Raw genomic sequence first — 23322 nt, forward strand, 5'->3', positions numbered from 1 at the left:
ATTGATTACAGTATCTATCCGATAAGTAAATCCATTGCACAATTGTTTTGGATAGTGAAACAATGCAACGTGTACATGTACAAACATGCCTAGTGTATTTTTCAAGTATGATTGCTGATGGTCAGTTTAAATTTCAATAGTCTAGGTCCTATACAGTATTGTTATGTTACTTACCATTTACACCTCCACTCATGAAAGTATGAAACCATATTCGTATCCAGACTAAAATTTCAACAGGGAAATAAAAGTGATTAAGATAGTACATTTCTATGTAAATGAAAAGAAATGTAAGGTAGATTATCAAAGTTGACTTTCAAATTATATTCCAAAAATTACAGATTAGAATTAGAGGGGCATCTTCAAAAAAATAAACTGCAAAGTCGTGGCTCAAAATGAACAGTAATCCCATGTCCACAGACTACCAATTTTTGTCATGCTTCTACCATAATTTGCAGCTTGTAGCCTGCTCAGGCTACTACCAATTATGCGATGATTTAAAGGATGGAAGATTTATGGGCATGAAAGTAATTTAATAACACACATATTTCCACTAGGACTACCAAAGAAAAACGTTAATTTTGAGCCCTGATTAAGTAATCTTTGCCAGATTACCCACAATACTTAAAAGATTTTGAAATAATTCCGAATTGCCAAGAGATAACTATTGTTTGTACTATGTGTAGTACCTGCCCATAGTTGCCATGGCAACAATTTCATAAAACTAGACTGCAATTTAATATGAGTTAGATGAAAAGTTGATGTGCAGATCTATATTTCCTGACAGTAATGAGTTGCTATGTGGACCATCTCATCATGAATGACCTAATTTCATTGTATCATTTATGGATAACTAAGGTCCACTAATGAAATAAGTGTCTATTACTTTCTTGTGGTACACTCTGCAATAGCAACATTTGTATATAAATATATCAAATCATTTGGGTATTGGAATTGTACATTTGAGTTTTGATTTGTCATTATTAAATTTGTGAAATGCTAAACTTTTCTGTTACTTTGTTCAAGAAAACTCGCACTCAATCTCCATTCAAATCAAGTAAAAAAATGAGGGGTTGTCGTACAATTTTTTAAAATAGGGTTCAAAATGATATCAATATTAAGCCATTCTAGAATCCAATATGGCCGTAGAATCCAATATGGCCGACAATGACTGTGTTAACTCTGGGAAAATAAAAGATTGTCGATTTCCCTGAAAACAAGATGGTGAAACCCCAAAATGTCTTTTATTATTTCAAAAGGACCAGGAACAATCTTTCATATGGCAAGGTTTGAAAGATTTGAACAACTTTGATTTTAGGAAGACGTCTCCAAAGGTGCATTCCTTTCCTTCTTTAGCAGTATTTATAGTTTCATCAATTTGTTAATTTTTGGGGAAAATTGTATAGTTGTAGACAGTACTAAAATGGTACAAGTTTAGCGATCACAAATTCATTTTTCGTATTCTGTCAAAAAACATGTGTGTCAGACTATAGTGAATTTGATGAGTCATTCTTATGTTCTTCTGCTATACTTTAAATAATAATTACTTTAAATCTGTCATGTAAAATATGAAATTTCCTTTGCATTGACAGGAACTACATAACCACATAGATTACATTTACTAAAATAAGAAATCCATGAAAAGCAGAGGTTACAATATACTAATAAATACATGTAGGAGTGATTACATGTGATTAATGAGTGGAATTGATCTTGGCATGAAACTAAACTTAAACCTAGTACTACATGTATAACGGTTCTTTTCGCGACCAAAACTTAAAACTGTTTGTACGTGTGCATATGGTACTGTGAGGTGACGGCCACTTTGACGCCTTTAAAGGTGTACATATACAAATGTCTACATGTATACGTTTTACTGTATACCAGTACTAAAAGAAACCAAACAAGACCTCATCATCTCCACAGTATGACAGAGATTTAGAGACCGTTACAATGCAGATCTCTGAATAACCGTCAGGTTATACAGGGCAATGATAGCTCAGTAACTGCACATATGCTAGTCTTGATGCCAACGTGAGTGGAGCCTGGAGGTTTGATATCGTAATGATACCATATAAGAACTAGACTGCACATTTGCTAACAGGAAAGCTCCATTTGTCTCCTGTTTATGACGCATCCCAGTGTACATCCAAAAATATTGCATCTCCAGTGTCAAATATGGCGTCAAATATGCACAAATAATGCATTAATGCAACCTCAATGTACTAATTGATGTTTATACTTTAGGGAGCAGTATATTAAGCAGGTAATATATTGCACCTGTTGTCCAAAGTATACATGTATGTATTAATATGTAAACATTATTGTCCATGCTTGTGAAATTACTCTTTGAAATAACTCTGTATAGCATAGAAAGTCAATATGAATAGGGGTATTAAATGTAAGAATATGACAAAACCAGCAATATATGAGCCAAGATGATGACATTGATATGAAAACCTGTTATCGAAACTTTGGCCTTTAACTGAATTTCTGTAATCTTAAAATCATTTTAGATTGTACACAAATCAAGCTGCCATTATTGAAAATAACATTGCAGTAACTTAGAGAATATATTAGACAATATCATTTACACTAGACATTATTTATGTATATGATTTAGTGGGTGTGTACATGTATATGTGTTGACTTGGTGCAGTGGTGGACGTCATATTTATATAATATAACAAATGATTCTATTGTCATTTACACTTAGGGTCAATCAGCACAATGTCACACAAGCTCAATAAACGAACTTCATTCGTTTAGGTCAAACCGCCTCCTTTAAATTTACGATCACAAGACGTGCGACATTGATTTGTTTATATATGCTGTAAACTATGGTAAAAATTGTAACTGTCATGCCACTTTGATGATACACTGTCAAACAATGGTAACTGGGAATCCAGCACTGTATATCACATTTTGATCAATGTTATCAACATCTCATTAGTAACTACAGAACCTGTTATCATTGAAGGCATGAATGTTTTTGAAATTTGGTTAGAAGTGTGAAAATCAAGTTCAGCAATCGCATTGACGCCAGACCTCCTCTGTGTGACACTGTGCAGTCATCCCTTAGATCAGAAAGATATATGTAATGTCAAGCTTTGCACAGCCTCGGTATGTTCTAATGTTCCACTGGTACCCTTGTTCCTCCTTATGGTGACATACTGGCTTGACAGTATAGCCCAGAGACTTGGCTATCTGACTTGACATACTGGTTTGACAGTATAGCCCAGAGACTTGGCTATCTGACTTGATGTACTGGCTTGATAGCCCACAGACCTGGCTATCTGACTTGATATAATAGCCCAGAGACTTGGGTATCTGACTTGACATACTGCGTGACAGTATAGCCCACAGACTTGGCTATCTGACTTGACATACTGGCATGACAGTACATTTTGTATAATGACATTTTCAAGGTAGATAGCCAAGTCTATGGGCTACCTGTTTGGTTCCAGGGTTCCTCAACCTTTGCCAAACACTATACACACATGTAGCAAACCAATGCTATAGTCAGATAAACAGAATGTATGTATTTGTCCTATTCATAAGTTATTATAGCGAGGCCTAATTGTGTATTAGCGAATATACAATACTAGTCAATGGCAGCCTTTTAATAGTAAATTGATTTCAGGCGATCTGTCAATTTAGATTCATTGGTCCATTTGTTATCTTTTGAAATACATAGTTATTTGCTCAGTTCTAACAGGCATTTATAGTGAAAGAAATATATACATTACATGTATTAGGGCTGATGGCCTGTATATCACATGAATAGCGCTGATATTAGTGATAATGAAATAATAGTAAAATATATAGCTATAGGGAAATATGCATCATAAATGAAAATGGTTTCTTTTATAACGAGACGATCTTTGCAGGATCATTCTCTACATTATTATTTGCATAGGAGAAGTTTTGAGGACAGATTTACTAGATTTATCTAAAATTGAATTAATATTAAACGGATAAAACATATAGCTATATTATATTTATGAACCTGTATTGAGCAGAAGTGAACTGACAAAATGAGTCATTGCTTTCATTTGTAAAGAATAAGCAAATAGCCTTGAGGGTTTTTGTCTATCAGATGTGAGTTTGTTGTTTGTCAGAACAGAAATTTGGCTATCTCAGTATCTGGCTTGATAATGTCGTTTGCCAGAACAGCCTCTGTGGAGCCAGCATAAGGAGCTACATGTACAATGTAGATAGCCAAGTCAAAATCTAATCAAAACTAATTTGGCTACATAAAATTACATCCAAGTCAGTGTTTCATTACAGCAGGCTAAAATGTGATAACAACAACCAGCCTAATCAAGAGAAATTAGTTTGGTATAAATCCATGAAAAACAAATTGTGTTCTACAGTTTACATGTCTATAATATGGTTGCTGTTTAGTTTATTTCACTATCGCAGCAAGTTCAGGGAAAACCACATAAAATATACACTACATGTGTAGCTTCCCTTGACATAGAGATTGTAACACTGATAGTTACTACGTTTTGTTGGGTCAGAACTCCTGTACTGCATACCTCAGAGAGGTTTCAAGTGTACCAAATGACCTTTGACATGGACTTCATTCATCAAAGCAACTCCCACTAGAAACTCTTGTAATCAAAATCAGTGTCTTTTGAGAACATTGTAGTATAATCAGTTTGCATTGTAGTCTAGAAAGTCAATGTATCATACAAATGTATGTGTGGTGGTCTTTTCTTCTAGTCTCTCACTCCATGTATAGTCAAATGGACAAATTCTATCGACAATCTAGCCAAATCTCCTGCTGGGGAAAGGGTGAACAGTACGTGTGTCAGTAGTAATCTATCACACACTGACAGGTGGTTGGTAAGAACAGAACGTCTGCTAGGGAAAGCCATTTGACTATACATCATTACATGGAGGGAGAATTAAAAAACGAGCCCACATGTATTGTTTCTAGACTACATGTATGTGTAACATTGCTACAAAAGCTACATGTATGATATGTTCTGTACTGTGTACATATTTTCAGTACTCAGTGCTTAAAGTTGATAAGATTTGGGAACCAAACCCAAAAAAACTAGAGGGGGAGTCTGGTAAACCATGTACAGATTTCCATACTTCATACCATGATATCTTTCCTTGAGTGGCGTCCCCTTTAAAACAACTTTTATAACATGCAAGTCACTAAAGCTAGACCAGACCTATCATGTAACTGTTTGTAAAGTCACTGTAGACCAAGCCACCTTTGCCATGTGACAGTTTACAAGGCCACCCAGGTCATACTTGATATAAAAATTAGAATTGTAAAGTCCAGTCATCCTATTCTGACAGGTTTCTGATAAGAGGTGAATTTCTTACTGACAGTTGATTTCCGTAATATATGGTGGTATACATAAATGTAGATGTACATTCAGTCAATGAAATAGACTCTCTACAGTCTCAGGAACGTCACTAACAGAAAGGGCTGTTTTGCATATTGTAAATATTATTTCCCAATATTTTTCTTCGTTCAGCCAAGGAAAATATGAGTGACCTAAGGGGCCTTTGTCACTACAAGTCTCCTGATGAGTAGTGACAACCTTTAGGTCATGAGTATTTTCAGCTGAATGAAAAAAAATATTGAATATTGGAGATTAACATAATTATACCATCTCAAATAATATCAAAGAAAAATCAAGGAAAGTAAATGTAATGGTAATTTTGAACGGTTTGACTCGTAATGCAAACAGAGCAGAACCAGTGATGTAGACATGTGTTGTCGTGACATAGACACATGTTGTCGTGACATAAAACAACCACAGTATATATTCCATATTTTTTGTTCAACTTGGCTCATGCATGGTATAGATAATTATGCTTATTCCATTTCCTTACAGAAGTACATGTATATGTAACATCTAGCACAAGACAATACATACTGAGTCTGAGAGGATTACATCCGTGAAGACCATACCAAGATGGTTATCCTGACTAAGGTAATAACCTACTATATATTGTCTGACCTGTTTGACTCTGCTCCAAGATGATCCTATTGTGAAAGATTCATCATGGTGCTATAGGTGAAAGGGATGTGTACATATTGTGTGAAGACCAGACAGACTGACGATGTGTGAATTCAGTGGCTTTGAATATGAATAGTCTGTGCTAACTGTTATGTGTGATCAGTTTGTATGGATGACGAGATAGCTATTTAATTTCAACAGTGACCAGGGCAAGTTGTTGGCATTTAAAATCATATAAAGGTAAAAAAACTTGTGATTTCACACTGGTGTCATACAATCTTTGTACAATGTATGAATTTAGAGTGTATGTTCATAAGATGTAGATGTACAGACTATCACTGTATCAGATGACATGGTCCACCTGAGAGTAGTTATACTCAGTTATGTGGAAAAGTAACTTGTCAGCATGTAGGTAGATAGGTGACCTGTGAATTCACAGGGTATGAATATTTCAGTGCTGGCAGAGCAAATGATCAGTTTGTATGGTCTACTTAGCGGTGTTTTTACTAAGGCTGGGGCGAAGGTTGGGGCAAAGAAGGTGGCGATCACTCGGAACAAAAAACAATGGAAATAGAGGTGAATAAAGCATTCAGCCGCTTTTACCACATCAGATTTTAATCAGATTGCAGTGTAATATATTGTGTCTGGGAGGTTGGGCTCCCATCAGTATCGGAGTTATATACATGTTGTATTGGCCAGTTTGTACCAGTTTGTACCAATTTGTACCAGTTTTTATTTGTATACCTGCACTGTCGATCTTGTTGTTTTACTGAAATAAACTAAACTAAACTAAACTATTGGCTGAGTGAAGACTTTTATGTGGAGGTAATATCTGTGAGGAAGTAAGAACAATGAAAAATAACTGACAACTTTGGCATGCAGTATGTACTATCAGTAATTGTGAAGACGATGCCACTTGTTGACTCAAAAAAAATGAAACATAAATTATAAAGAAGTGAAACAGTCTGAACAATATGTCAAAGGCTGACTGACAAGTACATAAAAATGTCACAAATAGAAATATATTGGGTTAATGTTATTTTTGATACATGTATGTAATAAATTATATGATTGCTTGTAATAGTCTCGATATGGACAACATTTCAAAAATCATTCCTGTTTTTCCTAACTTGTAGTTTGTATACACAAATACCCACCTAGTAGAAAGAGGATTATACTAGCTATAAATAGATGTGTATTTATATTTCTCCATTCAGTGAAAGTTATCAAATACTTAATGTGTATCTACAAACATAACTCACTCCATAGTTGTTTTGTTGTTTACTCAGTTTAGTTCATTTGGCTTGTTGACAAAATAATAAAGTTTTATTCTCAGAAAAAATGTAACCTTCAGCAGTTAGGGTGAACAGAAAGTACTGATAAGAATGAATGTATAATGAATGCCAGGACCAGTGTGCCCTCTAAGCATCATTGCTAAATTTTGTTGTTCCGAATCAAAATGATAAGAACTGGGATTTCTTGTGAGTCACCACATAGTAAGAGGTAGAGGAACACCAAAGTTTGGTGCGCCACTAGAAATTGTGTGCATCATTGGCACGTCAAACCTAGTTACCTCACTGAAATGTTCAATCTTTCCAACCAAATTCATCTTCATAACACAAGACAGGCCAGTAAAGGTAACATATACATCCCTACAGTTAAAACGGAATATGGGAAAGAGGCATTTCACTATACATGTAGTGGTGCTGTTCTATGGAACAATCTACCCCTCATCCATAAGATCAGCTCCGAACTCATCGATATTAAAAGACATCTTAAGAATGTAGTCTGGTAATAATGTGGGTGGATATCCTTTAAAGTGAACTCTGCGTCTGTAACTTTTTGTCCTGGTTTTTCCCTTATGTTTGTTTGTTTTGTTTGTTTTTCTGTGTACGTAATCTTGCAACAGGTTCCATTGGGAGAACAGTGCTAGTGCACTGAAATGGTGTCTGTATATGAAAGATTATTAAATACATAAATGAATTGCCTCAGAGGGTACACTGGCCAGGACTCAAGTTTAGAAGTAGTCCCAGGGTACACAGATTACTAAATATCATATCTAGACTACCAATTTCTAAGGTGGTAAACCAATGGAAATCAATAGAAAACTGTAGCTGAATTACTAAATATCATATCTAGACTACCAATTTCTAAGGTGGTAAACCAATGGAAATCAATAGAAAACTGTAGCTGAATTACTAAATATCATATCTAGACTACCAATTTCTAAGGTGGTAAACCAATGGAAATCAATAGAAAACTGTAGCTGAATTACTAAATATCATATCTAGACTACCAATTTCTAAGGTGGTAAACCAATGGAAATCAATAGAAAACTGTAGCTGAATTACTAAATATCATATCTAGACTACCAATTTCTAAGGTGGTAAACCAATGGAAATCAATAGAAAACTGTAGCTGAATTACTAAATATCATATCTAGACTACCAATTTCTAAGGTGGTAAACCAATGGAAATCAATAGAAAACTGTAGCTGAATTACTAAATATCATATCTAGACTACCAATTTCTAAGGTGGTAAACCAATGGAAATCAATAGAAAACTGTAGCTGAATTACTAAATATCATATCTAGACTACCAATTTCTAAGGTGGTAAACCAATGGAAATCAATAGAAAACTGTAGCTGAATCATTTCACTTGGTTAAACCTGAAAGACTAAAAGTTAGAATGCCACCATAGAATGTCCTACCTGTGATTTCTCTGTCCAATGTTGATAATTTTGCATAACAGAAATATATTCTTTTGTTACCTAAATCACATACACATATAGCATTATTTGAAAAGAAAAATGTCAATTTATATACAGAGAAATTTAAGACCAAAATATGTAATAATGTACTATAAAGAATATCATCATAAACATCTGTGGCACAGTTTATTGGTGATGGATATCATAATATTAGGAATATGCATATAACAGTGAAAAACTTACACAGACAGATTGATCCCTTGTTATGTCCACTTATGTACTATGTTCTAGTGGAGTGGCTAAGTGGTTACATAATCAGGCCAACAACGAATCTTCCAGTCTCAAGTCTAGATGTTACCAGTCAAGGCTCAAAAGTAATGTTTTTTCTTTGGTAGTCCTTGTGAGTTATACCAATTTCAGACAGTGGCAGTCCAAGGATTGTGACCATTAGTCCTATATTCCTGAACTGAAAACAGAGTTCCCTCTAATGGAAATATGTGTATTATTAAATATTTTTGTGTCTGTAAATCTTCCATCCTTAAAACATCGCATAATCAGTGACTGACAGTCTGAGTGGGCTACCAGCTGAAAATTTATGGTAGTCCCACCATGACAAGAATTGGTAGTCTGTGAACACGGGACTACTGTTAATTTGGAGTCCTGTACTAGTGGTACCAAATCATCTGAGATCTTGATGATCTTGATCATTTTGATCTTGAGATTTGATGCAAAAAATATAAAAATGGGTCGAATATTCCATTTATAATTAATGTGGATATGAATTGCATGGAATACATTTTGATTTTAATCAGGAAGGGGTTAGTGCCCAATAATGAAAATCTTCAGATAATAGCTTGATTGATGTATAGTAAAAGTCACTATAATCACAAATACTAGAGTTGATTATACACAAATATAGTTCAGTGCAGTAATAAATGAGTTCTAGGGCAATTGTGTGAGTTGATTGAGGGATTATTGGCAACAAATTCCAAGATCTAATCACATTTAGTTTATAACCTTGTGGATAATTTATTCGTCTTTTACAAAGCCTGGACTCATAACATCCCATCAGACAGTAATCTAATCATTTCTAGAATGGATCTATGACATTGCAAGCAGATTACAAGATTGTTAGTGGTGATCTCAATCAGCTATTCTGAGAACAAGATGGCGCACAGACATTCTGCTATCACTGAAATCAAGATTTGGAATTGGATCTCCATCAAAATCTTTCCAAATCTCGGTACCTGCAATAGCTTTTTACCTTACATGTATACTAGAGGGACAAAATAGAACAAGAAAATCAGCTTACTGTAAACCTGGAAATTTCTGATAAAGACTTATTTTTGCGTATTTCGCTAGAAACAAAATTTAAAAAAATCAGTAGTGACTAAAATGACTTGTACATGAACACAATGTACCAGTCTGGTAATTAGTAAAAATTAATCTTTGAGAACTACCTGAAGACTATAAAATTGCACAATTTTCAAGTAGTGAAAATATCTAGGTTACAGTATTCCCACGTGTGCATATGTATAGTAATGCATGTGAAGCACATGGAGCAGAACTTATAATGTCAACCATGAAATTGAATGGTGCACCTAGGCAGTATACTCTATTTCAGGTACCGAGTATTGGCCCTCCCCTTTCTTATAATATAAGCACCCTTTCCACAAAGTTTCATCTAAGTATATCAAATAAAATATAACAAATAAAAAGTTCATTGGACAGACAAAGTGACAAATCACAACCTTCCTCCACCCAACCCACTTTGCCGGAGGTACATGTACTGTATAGTCTGGATGCCAACTGTGGTTTAAATTCTAACCACAGGTATAAATCGTTACGGTACAGTACCAGAGGTAATAAATATGAAGTTGAAGTTATGTCAAGGTCTACCTATTCAAACATTTTAGAGAAATTAAACATGTACTATTATATACCCAACTACTCAATAAAGTTAAATGAATGGTGATCTAATTCTGTAATTGTATGGGGTGATTGCCTCAGCATTGTCTTCAGAGCAGAACGTAAAAAAATGCGGTGCCCAAAATGTAGGGAATACTGCCTCAGTTGTACTCAGATATTGGTTGTGTGTGTGTTCACTTTAATATACTCTGGTGAACCTACTAACAATGGCATAAAATGGGTGTAGTCTTTATTTGGAGAAGGGTTGATGAAGCCACTTCAGTCCTGAAGATCTCAAGAATGACAACTATGCTTCATAAAGCTTTATTAATATGTAAGTGGGTTAGGTGGCTGTAGCGATTACTGTTTCATAAATAAAACTTTAGTCATTTTGAAACTACCAAATTGACATGGCAGGTATGAATCACATGGGGTGGTGTCTGTGTTATCCATGAATCCCACAGGTTGCAGTATTGTTATGCAAATTTGTATTGTAGGGTGTCAGCCATTTTGACATAGTTGAAATGGACAGCATAGTTTAGCATTACTTCAAATGGGTTATTTGAGTACACCAAATTATAATTGTACCTCCTAGACATAGATGTGATAATGACACAAATAGTTGATATTTATTGGTATTGAGTGATAACATTGACATAACCATGGTAATTTGATGATACAATTGACAGGCAAACAGTGACAAATATGTGGACTGTTAAAAGTAAAGGTGACCTTCGTACTCTTTTTACAACCAGTAGCACTGAAGTAAAACACTTTCTCTATGTGCTACACTTATTTATAGCATTCATATCAAGTGTAAAAGTATACTGTTTTAGTTGGGTTTATTTACAAGTCTAGAGCATGTGGCCTTTCTAATGTGGTGAATTAGCAAATGAAACGGTATACTTTTACACTTGATATGGATGCTATAAACATTAGTATTACCGGGAAAGGGAGCTGATACCAGACTAGCCCAGTATATGCAGTAACCGGGAAAGGGAGCTAATACCAGACTATATGCAGTAACCGGGAAAGGGAATCTTGAGTCTGTGGAGGGTCTATGCTTACACTATGCTTACACTAAGTTCAAAGTAGACTTTGATATTTAGATAGCTATCTGACTCAGAATAATTAATAGCTTGATTGGCAAGCTAAATATTCAAGTCTCTTGGCTATATTTGAACAATCAGAGTAAAGCTATATTATAAAAGTAAGAGTTAGAAACATTCTAAAGAATATTTAGAAAAAAGGGAATTCAGTCATTTGATAAATATTGAAGAGTTCACAATATCTATACTATCCGAGTGTTGTTTTGTACAGAGGTTCAGTTCAGTACCTATTATGTAATTGCAATATTGATGTCACACTTTTGTCTGTAGACACTTGTTTTCTTTTAAAATATTAATCAGTTCCCTTGTTGCGGACAATAGGTATTAAGTAGCTAGGTCCTTAACAGAATTGTCTAGTCTTTAAGAGTATTCTCAAGTGGACCATCAAAATTGTTTTTGAATTAAACATAGACATACAAAATTCTTTATTGGATTTTCAACTCTCTGATTGTGCTGAGTTTAGTTCTAATGATGACTGGAGTTTTTAGTCTGAGTTTGACGTAATTGTATTCAGTTTTACAAAGAAAAGTTATAAAATGTCTAGCTGCAGACAGATTGTCAGTACAAATTGATAAGGTAATGTAGCAGCTGCCTTTCAGTAGACAGGGGTTGTACATGTAGGTAAGAAGGTCCTTCCTACCTCCATGGAATTTATAGCATGTAAATTCTAATGTAAATGACAGTCGGTAACAATTGGTTATTGTATAGAATTTGAAATGAGTTATAGGCCTTGGTGTTTATAAATATCTGTGGATGTTAAAATGTTAAAGCTGTTATCAAAAAAAGCTTGGTACGGTAGATGAGATAACATTTTATGTACATGTACCTGTCAATCCTTAACTTAATAACACACCTTTAATTGTTAGAAGTTAGAAATTAGTAGTTAACTGTTAGTGAATTGTGGTTGTGAAAATGCTAGGCTGTTATCAAAATAGTTGGGGGATGAGATCATAGCATTTGTGTAACTCTTAATCCTAAACATGATAACAAACCTCCCACTGTATGAAATCAGAAATAATACTAAACTAGAGAGATTGTACCTGTGGTTGTAAAAATGCTAGGCTGTTATCAAAATAGTCATTTAAAAGTTTAGTAGATGAGATCATAGCATTTGTGTAATTGTCAATCGTAAACTCGATAACAAACCTCCCTTTGGGTGAAATTAGGAATGAATGTCGATAGATACGTTGAGGTAAGAAATGTTATCAAAATAGTAATTAAATTTGAATAACTTGGTAAATGTTATACAATTTATAAAAAGGAGTATTAGGCTGATAACAAACCTGCCATCATATCAAATTAGAAATGTATGTATATAGAGTTTATTTCCCATATCAAATAAGATTTTACAGTTCGTACTATAAAGTAGACAAAGGTAATGGGAGGCATAAAAATAGCATAATTATAGTCGTCTGACCCCACAGACTGATGATTTCATATAAAAATATTTCACTGTAAATATTAAAATACTAATTCAATTTCAACAGTTTGGTAGATCTGATGGCAATAATATAATAACACTGCCCGTCCTGAATTTTTTAACAACCCCCACAGTATATGATTATAGCAGGTAATGTATTACAATTATTGATTTTATATATGGCTGTAAAAATATTTCGTTAATTTTTTACAATATTAATGCAATTTCAACAGTTTGATGGATGAGATAGCAATAACATAAAACAGTCCATCCTAAATTTGACCAAAAAAAATGCACATTGTATATGAAAGTAGAAATTAATTTTTTACTATTAACCGAAACCTCAACTGTTGCTGTCATAATTATTTTGATATAATTCAACTGCCAAGCTGGTGAGATTGGATCTGTCAGTTTGAAATAATGAATAAATGCATCATAACAAATTCATTTTCTTCACTGCAGGCCATATGTCTATACTGTATATAAAATGTACATATTACAGTGAAGCGTACTTCAGGACATACATTTGTAGTAGAAGACTTGTATGTGCATACCACTTCCTGTAAATTTGTTTAAATCTTACTTTATAAGTTATATTCACATTTACAAGTAATTCATATGTGTACAGACTACTACTACTACTACTACCCGACTGGAATCAGATTTAAAAAGTAGTGAGAAAGGTTTACTTTATTATACCAAATAAATCAGTCTGATATTTCCTGAATTTTGGGACTCTAGAGTGAAAGATTTGTTAGTGTGTCTGCTTATGTTATATACTTCAATGTTGGATAGTGAGTGGTTACATAGGTGGATCAACACTGGATCTTCTGGTCTACCTTCATCCATGCAGTGCTGGTTTATCGTGTGAATGACTAGTAGGATGTATTACCAGCATTCTTTTTCAATCAATGAAAATTCTTAATTTCATGACGTTCATTATTAAAATTTAGGAGGAAGCATCCAAAATTGGCTCTGTTCAAAATATGAATAATACCATTTCAATATTAAAATCAACCAATAACTGGTTTATACAACTTTCAAGGTGAAAAGACAAATTTATATATTATGAAGCTAATGATTTATTTAAAGAAAGGGAAGCCGTTTGGGAGCTGATTTCCTGAAAATCAAAATATTCTCCTTGTAATAAAAAAACACATAAATACATGTAGCTTACACAAAAGCAGTAGTGAATCACCTGAGGGTGTAGTCTTGCTGTCAAAGAAATTGGCATATTTTATGTTTCCTCTGCTGTTATTACCATTCTACTATTTTACTGAATTGCAAATATTTTCATCACTTTTGTTCATTTTTTTCAAAAAATTCTCAGATACCCCTCTGACCATGTTTGTACTTGTTTAATGGATTGTCTAGCCAAGTGGTTAAACCACTTGCCTTTTACCACTGTGGTTGGAGTTCAAAACCCATTTGAGGTTTGATTAAATTTACCATGCTGTAAGTAAGAAGAGTGTCGTTCAGTTTGACTCTACCGAATAACAGGTTTTGCTCGGGTACATTGTACCTCCTGCATTAACACTGAACCCATGAGGGATGGCCCTCACTGGACTTCTTGGGAGACCTATCCAGTGTAAAGGTTATTATCATTATATCAAATTATTTAATTATTATAATTTATTAAATTATAGAGAAAAATGTTGAAAATAACACTGTCTCGTCTTGTATTTGAAAGATTTTTTGGAGTTTCCAGTTTTATACTTCAAACATATTTCAGTCTCATCTTCTAGGTAAAAATTCGACCATTTATTATCTTAATATGTTTTAATACCCTGGCGAAAACAATAAAAAATAATTCATTCATACATTCAAAAATTCTCATGTTTATTTCAACCATGAATTTACTCTTTTTATCTTATTGCGAAATTAAAAATTTGAAAATAATGAAAATTAAATGACATGCAATGCATGGTTTTTGGGAGTCCAACTTTCGTGTGACATTTCATATTTCCTTCCTGTTCTAAACTTTTATCGGCAAGATGTTAGTTAAAATAAATTGTCTAGTATGTATTAACCTGGTACATTTTAATGCCGTGGGGGAAAACAATATAAAAAATTATTTTATATTCCATTAGTTATTGTTGGTTCTGATAGATGCATGTACATCTTGAGGTGTAGTGCTGTTACTGTCAGTTTTTCGTTACGTCTTCATTTGATTTCTGTGGGTAATGGGATGTAAAATGTAAAAAAAAAAAGATGGATTTCTGTCCCCAAGATTAGCAATTTACAGATATTACTGTACATGTATTTAAGTCGAAATAAAAGATTTCAATAGACGAAGGTCGTTCTTACATGTACATGTACTGTGTGTGATAAATCAAGGTTGAATTTTGCATTGTCATCATGAGTTACTAAGTTAATCTACATACATGTACATGTACCTGTCATATACTTCACAATGGAGGATGACAAAAGGTTACAATACATTTCTTGTCATATGCATGACAGGATGACAAAAGGTTACAATACATTTCTGTCATATGCATGACAGGATGACAAAAGGTTACACAACACAGCACAGTACACCAACAATATATCTCAGACTGGCTTGACAGTATACCCAGACTTGGCTATCTGACTTGACATACTGGCCAAACAGTATAACCCATAGACTTCACTTGGCTATCTGACTTGACATACTGGTTTGACAGTATACAGTAACCCATAGACTTCACTTGGCTATCTGACTTGACATACTGGCTTGACAGTATAGCCCAGAGACTTGGCTGTCTGACTTGACATACTGGCTTGACAGTATAGACCAGAAACCTCTTGGCTATCTGACTTGACAGTATAGCCAATAGACTTGGCTATCTGACTTGAAATACTGAACTGGCTTGACAGTATAGCCCTGAGACTTGGCTATCTGACGACATACATTGTACTATACTGGCTCAATTGACAGTATGTTCTGGTGAATGACATTTTCGGGCCAGATTACCAAGTCTGTTGGCTAGTTTCAATGCTATTCTTTTCTACTTGAACAGTGCCAGTCCAGTTGACACCACCATCACATCAACCAGTACTTTGAACTGAATTCCAGGAAGTACCAAGTAGGAAATATTGTCAATTTTAAACTTACAGTTCTGAATGTGTATAATATACTAAACAGATGCATGTCTGCTTATGAAATGAAATGAAAGCATAGACAATGAATCTAACTTGTATGAGCCAGCAGAATCATTGCAATCCGTTCATTTATACATAACCTATACATCAACAATAACCAAGCACGTCATCATGCCTGCCCCAGCTTACTGTAATTGCACAGTGCTTTTTGAGAAAAAGATGAAAATCAACAGAAAATTTCATACATAATATGGATATAAACCAAATACAAGTGAAGCTGCACTACGTATATTATTATGATACATGTATCAGAGATTACTTTTACTGGTACACATGTATACGAGTGGTATTTTCACTGCAGTGCAATACCGATAACATTATTGCATATCTGCATGCAAATGATATGCAAATGAGGATGCAATTGTTCGTTCTACCATAGACGTTGGTCTATAGTTCTACACAAAAGCGTTTGAACGCAAAGTGTCATTTTTACGGAAATTTCGCATAAACATACTTTATGTAATAATAACTAACAGAACCCTACATGTATGCCACATGAGTGCCAGTGTGGGTATGCTCAAGGGTATTTGCATTCGTGCTTGCAGTGTTTTCTGCTGCACTCTCAATCGGTACTTTCGTGAAAGTATGGGCGCAGAGAACACTGCAAGCACGAATGCAAATACCCTGAGTGTGCCACACTTGTACTCACGTGTCATGGAGTTCTGTCATAGTATTGTTATTATTCGAACTATTTCAGGGTAGATTAAATAAAATTGAAGGAACAAAATCGAGGAACGTACATGTAATGTCAATTTTACTGTTTTCACTCAGACTTTGAACACAGCAGAACTGATGATGTAGACACACGTTGTTGTGACATAGACGTGCATTGTCGTGATGTAGAACAACCAGAGTACATTGCATCTATTCCATATTTTTTGTTGAACCAGGCTCATGCATGGTATAAGTTCCCTCGCAGAATGATTGGAAGTGTGTAGCCATACTGTAATTTAATTACAACACAATCTTTAAAAAATTAAAAAGGTGACGTTATTTAATTTCAATCCCAGAGAACACAGACGGGGATTGCCAAAAATTTAAATGAAATAATTCAATCACATTTCATAAAGTCAGTATTCTGAAATACAAAAACGATGACAGAATTTAATATCGTTGATGACACACACAGGACTGGAGTTGTGAAGAATGTTATAAATTAATTGAAGCACAGTTTCAGTCCACACAAATACTGAAATTAAAAATTACATTATTGAACACTGCAATTTGAGCTTGTTGTGTGGAAAGAAAACACCTCACTTCACCAATAAATGTCCTATGGTTACATTCGTAATGTAATAACTGTAATTGATTGTTGCTTGCAATAGTAACCATTTGTTGAGTGGTTGTCATGGCAACCTTATGAAAGTGCGTCTGTAACAGCTGTTGTCTGTGCTCACAGCATGTGTTCTTTACCTAGTACTCATAGAGTACATTATGAATGGCATGTTTTGTATGCACACAGAGTAACTTAATATCAGGTATTTTTTAAATGACTTACATGATTCATCTGTATGTATGAAGTGTGCAGTTTGATGTAGTTTGGTAGACTGCATATGTATTGAAAGATATGTCATGTTGTTCAGGGTTCGAGACTAATAGTTGATAGCGTGACATGAATGTCAAATCTTGCAGAATAGTAGCTTGGTATATGGTAGTGTTGGTGTACAAATTTAGTACACTGTAGACAATTATATACAATGTACATGTACAATGTACACATGTAGGTAGAGCCTAGATTCTGTGCTTGTAGTTGATTAGGGCCATTACATGTACATTATAGTATTTAGTCCCAAAATCTAGTAAGAGTTGGGATAATTACCCTAATCAACTACAAGCATAGAATCTAAGCTAGTGTAGGTATGGAGTATTAAAACCCTCTAGCTGTAACTTTTCTGTATTCTTGGTTTATGTGTCACCAATCATTATGATTATAAGATAACACAGCAAATTTACAGGAAATGGTCAGACCCATTCAGTAAGTTGAATTACTGTACTGTACCTCTCAACAAATCATTGATGAAACTGTGTACATGTATACTGGTATACGGTACAAAATGTATCTTTGAGCCAGACTGACAGTTGAATCATATGTCAAGAAATTCACAATCACCCAGATAATCACCCAGCAGGTAGTAATCCTACAAAATTGTAGATGCTCCTACAAGTACAACAGAAATACTTTGAAAATGAGAACGAAAATTTAAAAAAAAATTCCTGTTACAGCTACTGAGGGTTTAATAATTGAAAATGAATTTGAAACAAGAAAAATTGATAGACTATAAAAGGAGAAGTACACAAAGCAGTAAGGTTTGATTCTAAAGAAGGCTTGTAAAGTCTTGAGATATAGGCTCTTGTAAGATGTCTTGTGTGAAGGTCCAAGAGACAGAAAATGTCATCCTATCCGAAGAACTGACTTTGAGATGCAAGGAATTTTCTATTATGCTGTATATACATGTAGTAGTAGTAAACAGGTTTGATGTACAAGCCTCTTTGTACTGACATGTTAAAGTAAATGTCTGTAGTAGAAATGACACTAATTTTGATGTTTTTATCACACAGGGAGACTATGTCTGGTTGGAAGACCCCAGGGGGAATATTGGGTTGAATGTTCCCATTGGTGCTAAGGTCAAGATTGCAGATTCAGGACAATTACAGTTACAAGATGACGAGGGAAAGGTAAGCCTTGATTTCTTGTGTCTCTTTCCTGTTGCTAAGACTACGGAAGTTGTTTCTTGCCACCATTTTGAAGATGCTGTATGGCTCAGGATCACTTGCTAACTGGGATAGGATCAGACTAGCTTAGTGCTAACACTGGACCAGCATAGTGGTATCACTGGGTCTGGCGTTAACACCTCACCAGCATGTGTTTGTTACTAGAAGGGTGAATGCCTGCACCAGGCTCATCAGCCCTATACCTCACCACCATGTGTTAGCAACTGGAAGGGTGAAAGCCTGCACTGGTCCTTTGTCAACACCTGGATATCCACTTGCTAACACCTCACCACTGTATGTTAGCAACTAGAAGGGTTAATGCCTACACCAACCTTATGTTATCACCAGGCTAGCTTAGTGCTTATACAAGGCTGGCACTATCACCTCAACTGCAAACTTTTTGCAACTTTGAGTGTGAAATCTTGCAATATGCTATGTTAGCCCAGTATAACCTCAAGTAAACACCAGGTTTGTAAATTGGAAAGGTATTCATGAGCTGTCCTTGCAAAACATTTTTCATCAATTTTTTGAGTATACTCTACAATGATTTGGAAACATTAAATAAATTCTTTGGTTTACAGATTTTTATAAATAAGCACATCATTTTAGCTAAAGTACAGTTTACCAAGGTATATCATTTTGACAGTAAGAGGAACATGAGTAAGAAAATGTGTGAAAAACAGTCAGCAACATAAACCCTTGAAGTCACAGTTCAATGATTTTTTGTGACAATTCTGTAGTACTCTTTGAACAAGAGATTAGCAACGATCACTATGTTACTGTTGAAGTGGTATCAGCTTCTCTGACATGTTTCAGTTGAAGTGTTGTGAGTTTTCACGTTTGGCAATAGTGAAAGAGTTACTTTGTAGATGCAAGGATGTAGATTTTATAGTAGGGTCATGTAAAGTTAAACCTGGTCAGAAACATTACACGTACAGACTTCCTGATTTAAACTTAGTACTGTTTGTCACCAGAGAACTTATATTGAAATATTAAGTCAAGAAATCTAGTCCTACAGCTTCCCTTTGAATTTGTTTTGTGTTGTTATCACAAAAATAACACTGAATACACTCAGTAGAGTTCATTTCTCCTAAATTAATCATGCATACAAAACAAAAAACAATGAATGGCGCCCTCAAGAGTTGGAGCTTGATGACTAATGCTTGTAATGCTTTTGTAACATCTTGACTAACATCCAGATCTAGAAAAGATTAGTCATTCAGTCCTTGTCTCATGGACAATCTTTTCACATTTATGATTTTATCTAAATTCATAGTATCATACATACATGTAGTGGTTTAGAAACTGGGATGAAAACATAACCCCACCAATCCTCATTAGCTAAGGTAACGATGATGACAACATATATGATATAGCGAACAATTTACAAAATGCTGGTGTGTCATATATATACAGAGACAAAAAGTCAACAATAAGGCTTTGGAGAATAGACTAGTTATTAGGTCATGTCTGAAGAATTAATGACACTTTGTGTTTGTATCATCTTTATTGTCTCCCCAGGATCATTGGTTATCTAGCACTAATGCTAGGAATCTCAAAACCATGCACCCATCCTCCATAGAAGGAGTAGAAGATATGATAAAACTGGGCGATCTCCATGAAGCTGGTATTCTCAGAAATCTACTCGTCAGATACAATGAAAACTATATCTATGTAAGTTTACCCAATTTTATTTTTTCAGTCAAATTCTAGTTGTTTCGTACATCTCTTGTCTGTGTTCTTGAGTTTTCTAATATTTGTATACATTCTCATGTCACAATGTGTTATGTAAATTCACTCTCACACACTGAAATCATTCACTAACTTGCTGTGACTTAACTACAGTATCTCTCTCTCAGTATCTCTCTCTCTCTCTCTCTCTCTCTCATCGCTTTCACTTTCTATCTCTTTCTCTCCCTCTGTCTGTCTGCCTGTCTCTCTCTCTTGCTCTCTTTTGTCTTGCTGCCAGCCTCTTCATTTCTCTCACATTCTTTCTTCTTATCATTGTCAATCGTCGATTGTTTTAGTCATAAATTATCAAGAAAAAAATTACTAAATATTTTGTTTTAATTTCTAGACATATACAGGTGCAATTTTAGTCGCTGTCAATCCATACCAAGTACTTCCAATCTATACAAGAGATGACATCAATCGATACAGAGACAAGAAAATTGGTGAATTATCACCACATATATTTGCCATAGCTGATAACTCCTATAATCGTATGCTGAGAGAAACTAGGGATCAATGTGTTATTATCAGGTATGTCTGGCTCATTCAATTTACAGCCTTTACTGTAGGAGCATGTACATTTTTAGTGTGTTGTTGTGAGTCAAAATGATAAAAACTGGCATTTCTTGTGAGTCACCACTTATTAAGAAATAGGGGAATGCTGAATATAGGTGCGTCAGTAGAAATCTTGTGCAACAGTGGTGCATCAAATTGGCTTAGAGGGCACACTGTAATGCTAACATGTGACATTTATGGGCCTACGCATCACCATAAAGTATTCCTACAGGAGAGTTCAGAATACAAAACAGCTTAGCATTTATTCACTGGCATTTGAAAATAAAAGATTCAATGTAGACACCTGCATAAAAGTAATTTTCAAATTGTTGATTTTTTTATTTCAGCGGTGAGAGTGGAGCCGGCAAAACAGAAAGTACCAAATTAATTCTACAATTCTTAGCTGCTGTGAGTGGACAACATTCGTGGATTGAAACACAGATCTTAGAAGCCAATCCCATCATGGAAGGTAGGTGACAACCAGTGATACATTTAGTTGAAATATTTAGAACTGCCTAAATGTTTCGTGGATTGAAACACAGATCTTAAAATATCAATCCCATTATGGCAGATAAACAGATAGAGAGACGGAGAGACAGAGATTCAGATACAGATAAATACAGATGCATCATGGGTATATATACACATACACAGTCTGTATTCAGATGCAGGTTATATTTTATCATTCATAGAGTAAATGTATAGAGTTCTAAAAAATACCATGTTTTAATTCTATTTCATTTAAGAGAAATTACGAAAAAGTCCAGACAACTGTTGTATAGATACATTTACTGAAAATGTTTAAAACCATCCAGTTATTTCATGACTTGAAAGGCAGGTTTTAGAAACCAATGTGCAATCACTGGAGATGTGTAATATACTAGAATTATTTTTAAAATGCTCTAAATACAGGAGGGAGATTTACAGTCAATTTTGCATAGTTTTTAGTCTACATAATTATGGAGATGACATCCGTGTAAACACTGAGTCTTAGATTGTAGTTTCTTGTTTATCATCCTAAGTAGACAGTTGATGATAATTGCATTCCTATGTCTACCTCAGGCTGCATCATTGTTGGCAACAGAACTTTTTACAGTTAATGGTGCCTCCTGGCTTTGCCAAATTTAGAACATGATGTCACAAATTGTCTGTGACTGCAAATGTCGGATTTTAGGTCTTATTTCATTAGAGCTTGTTATTATTGACATGGTTAAGATTTGAGAAGAGTTGACTTGCAGTGACTTACTGTCTCAAAATTACTACAACTGCTAATTAGCTAATGTGGAATTGTGTTTTCTTTGATTAAGTGAAAAAAAATTGTGTGTTTCCGATAACATGGCCTCAGAGTAGGTAGGTCAGGATTTGATTTGTGAAAAATATTGCTTCGACCCAAAACTAAATGAAATGTAGATTAGAATAGCCGTTTTGTGATAATTTGATGAAATATGTACAGACATGACTGGAAAGAAAACAGATTTTGTATCGTTTTGTTTTAAATGCTTAAAAACATTTAAGGTCGGCGGCTTAAACTAGGGTTGGTTGAGTTATCAGAAACACACTTTTTTTTTATTTTGCCTTAAATAATTACTGAAATGGTTAAGAATTGATAGATGTAGGTTGTAACCATGATAAGAAGGCAGATTAGGTAATGTATACATGACACATTCTTTGAAATACTCGGTATTTCAGTCTGCCATATTTGTCAAAACAAAGGACATTTCTCATTCTGTGTAAGTTAATCATTTCTTGTACTCACATGACATAATTCAAAACCAGTTACATTTATGTAAATTATTCAACCATTTAGTGTCCAAAGCAGCTGTTCTTAATTTGATATTCAAATAAGTAAATAGAGAAAATCAGGAAAGGAATGCTATTTGTTATACAATTAGTACAGGTTGTACACCTTGTGTACTTGGTAACGTTTCCTGTATTTAGTCATTTCAAAATTTATACTGAATTTATACTGGTATCTGATACTGGGCGTTGTTCACTAACGTTTCCACGAAATGGACGTGATATTATGAAGACAAGAGCATGCCTC

The 23322-nt window shown here is 34.5% G+C and overlaps 1 protein-coding gene across 1 annotated transcript in view; it reads left to right on the top strand.

Annotated features, from left to right (window-relative positions):
• Positions 1-23322, top strand: part of LOC144442373 (myosin-VIIa-like) — a 69041-nt gene that overhangs the window by 7118 nt on the left and 38601 nt on the right. The window contains exons 2-6 of the mRNA XM_078131701.1: positions 5862-5960; positions 18840-18956; positions 20514-20666; positions 21070-21254; positions 21626-21747. Of these exons, the coding sequence (XP_077987827.1) occupies positions 5943-5960; positions 18840-18956; positions 20514-20666; positions 21070-21254; positions 21626-21747 (595 nt within the window). The 5' untranslated portion in view covers positions 5862-5942. The remainder of the gene's footprint in view (positions 1-5861; positions 5961-18839; positions 18957-20513; positions 20667-21069; positions 21255-21625; positions 21748-23322) is intronic.

This window comes from Glandiceps talaboti, chromosome 11 (genome assembly GCF_964340395.1).
Source record: "Glandiceps talaboti chromosome 11, keGlaTala1.1, whole genome shotgun sequence".
NCBI lineage: Eukaryota > Metazoa > Hemichordata > Enteropneusta > Spengelidae > Glandiceps > Glandiceps talaboti.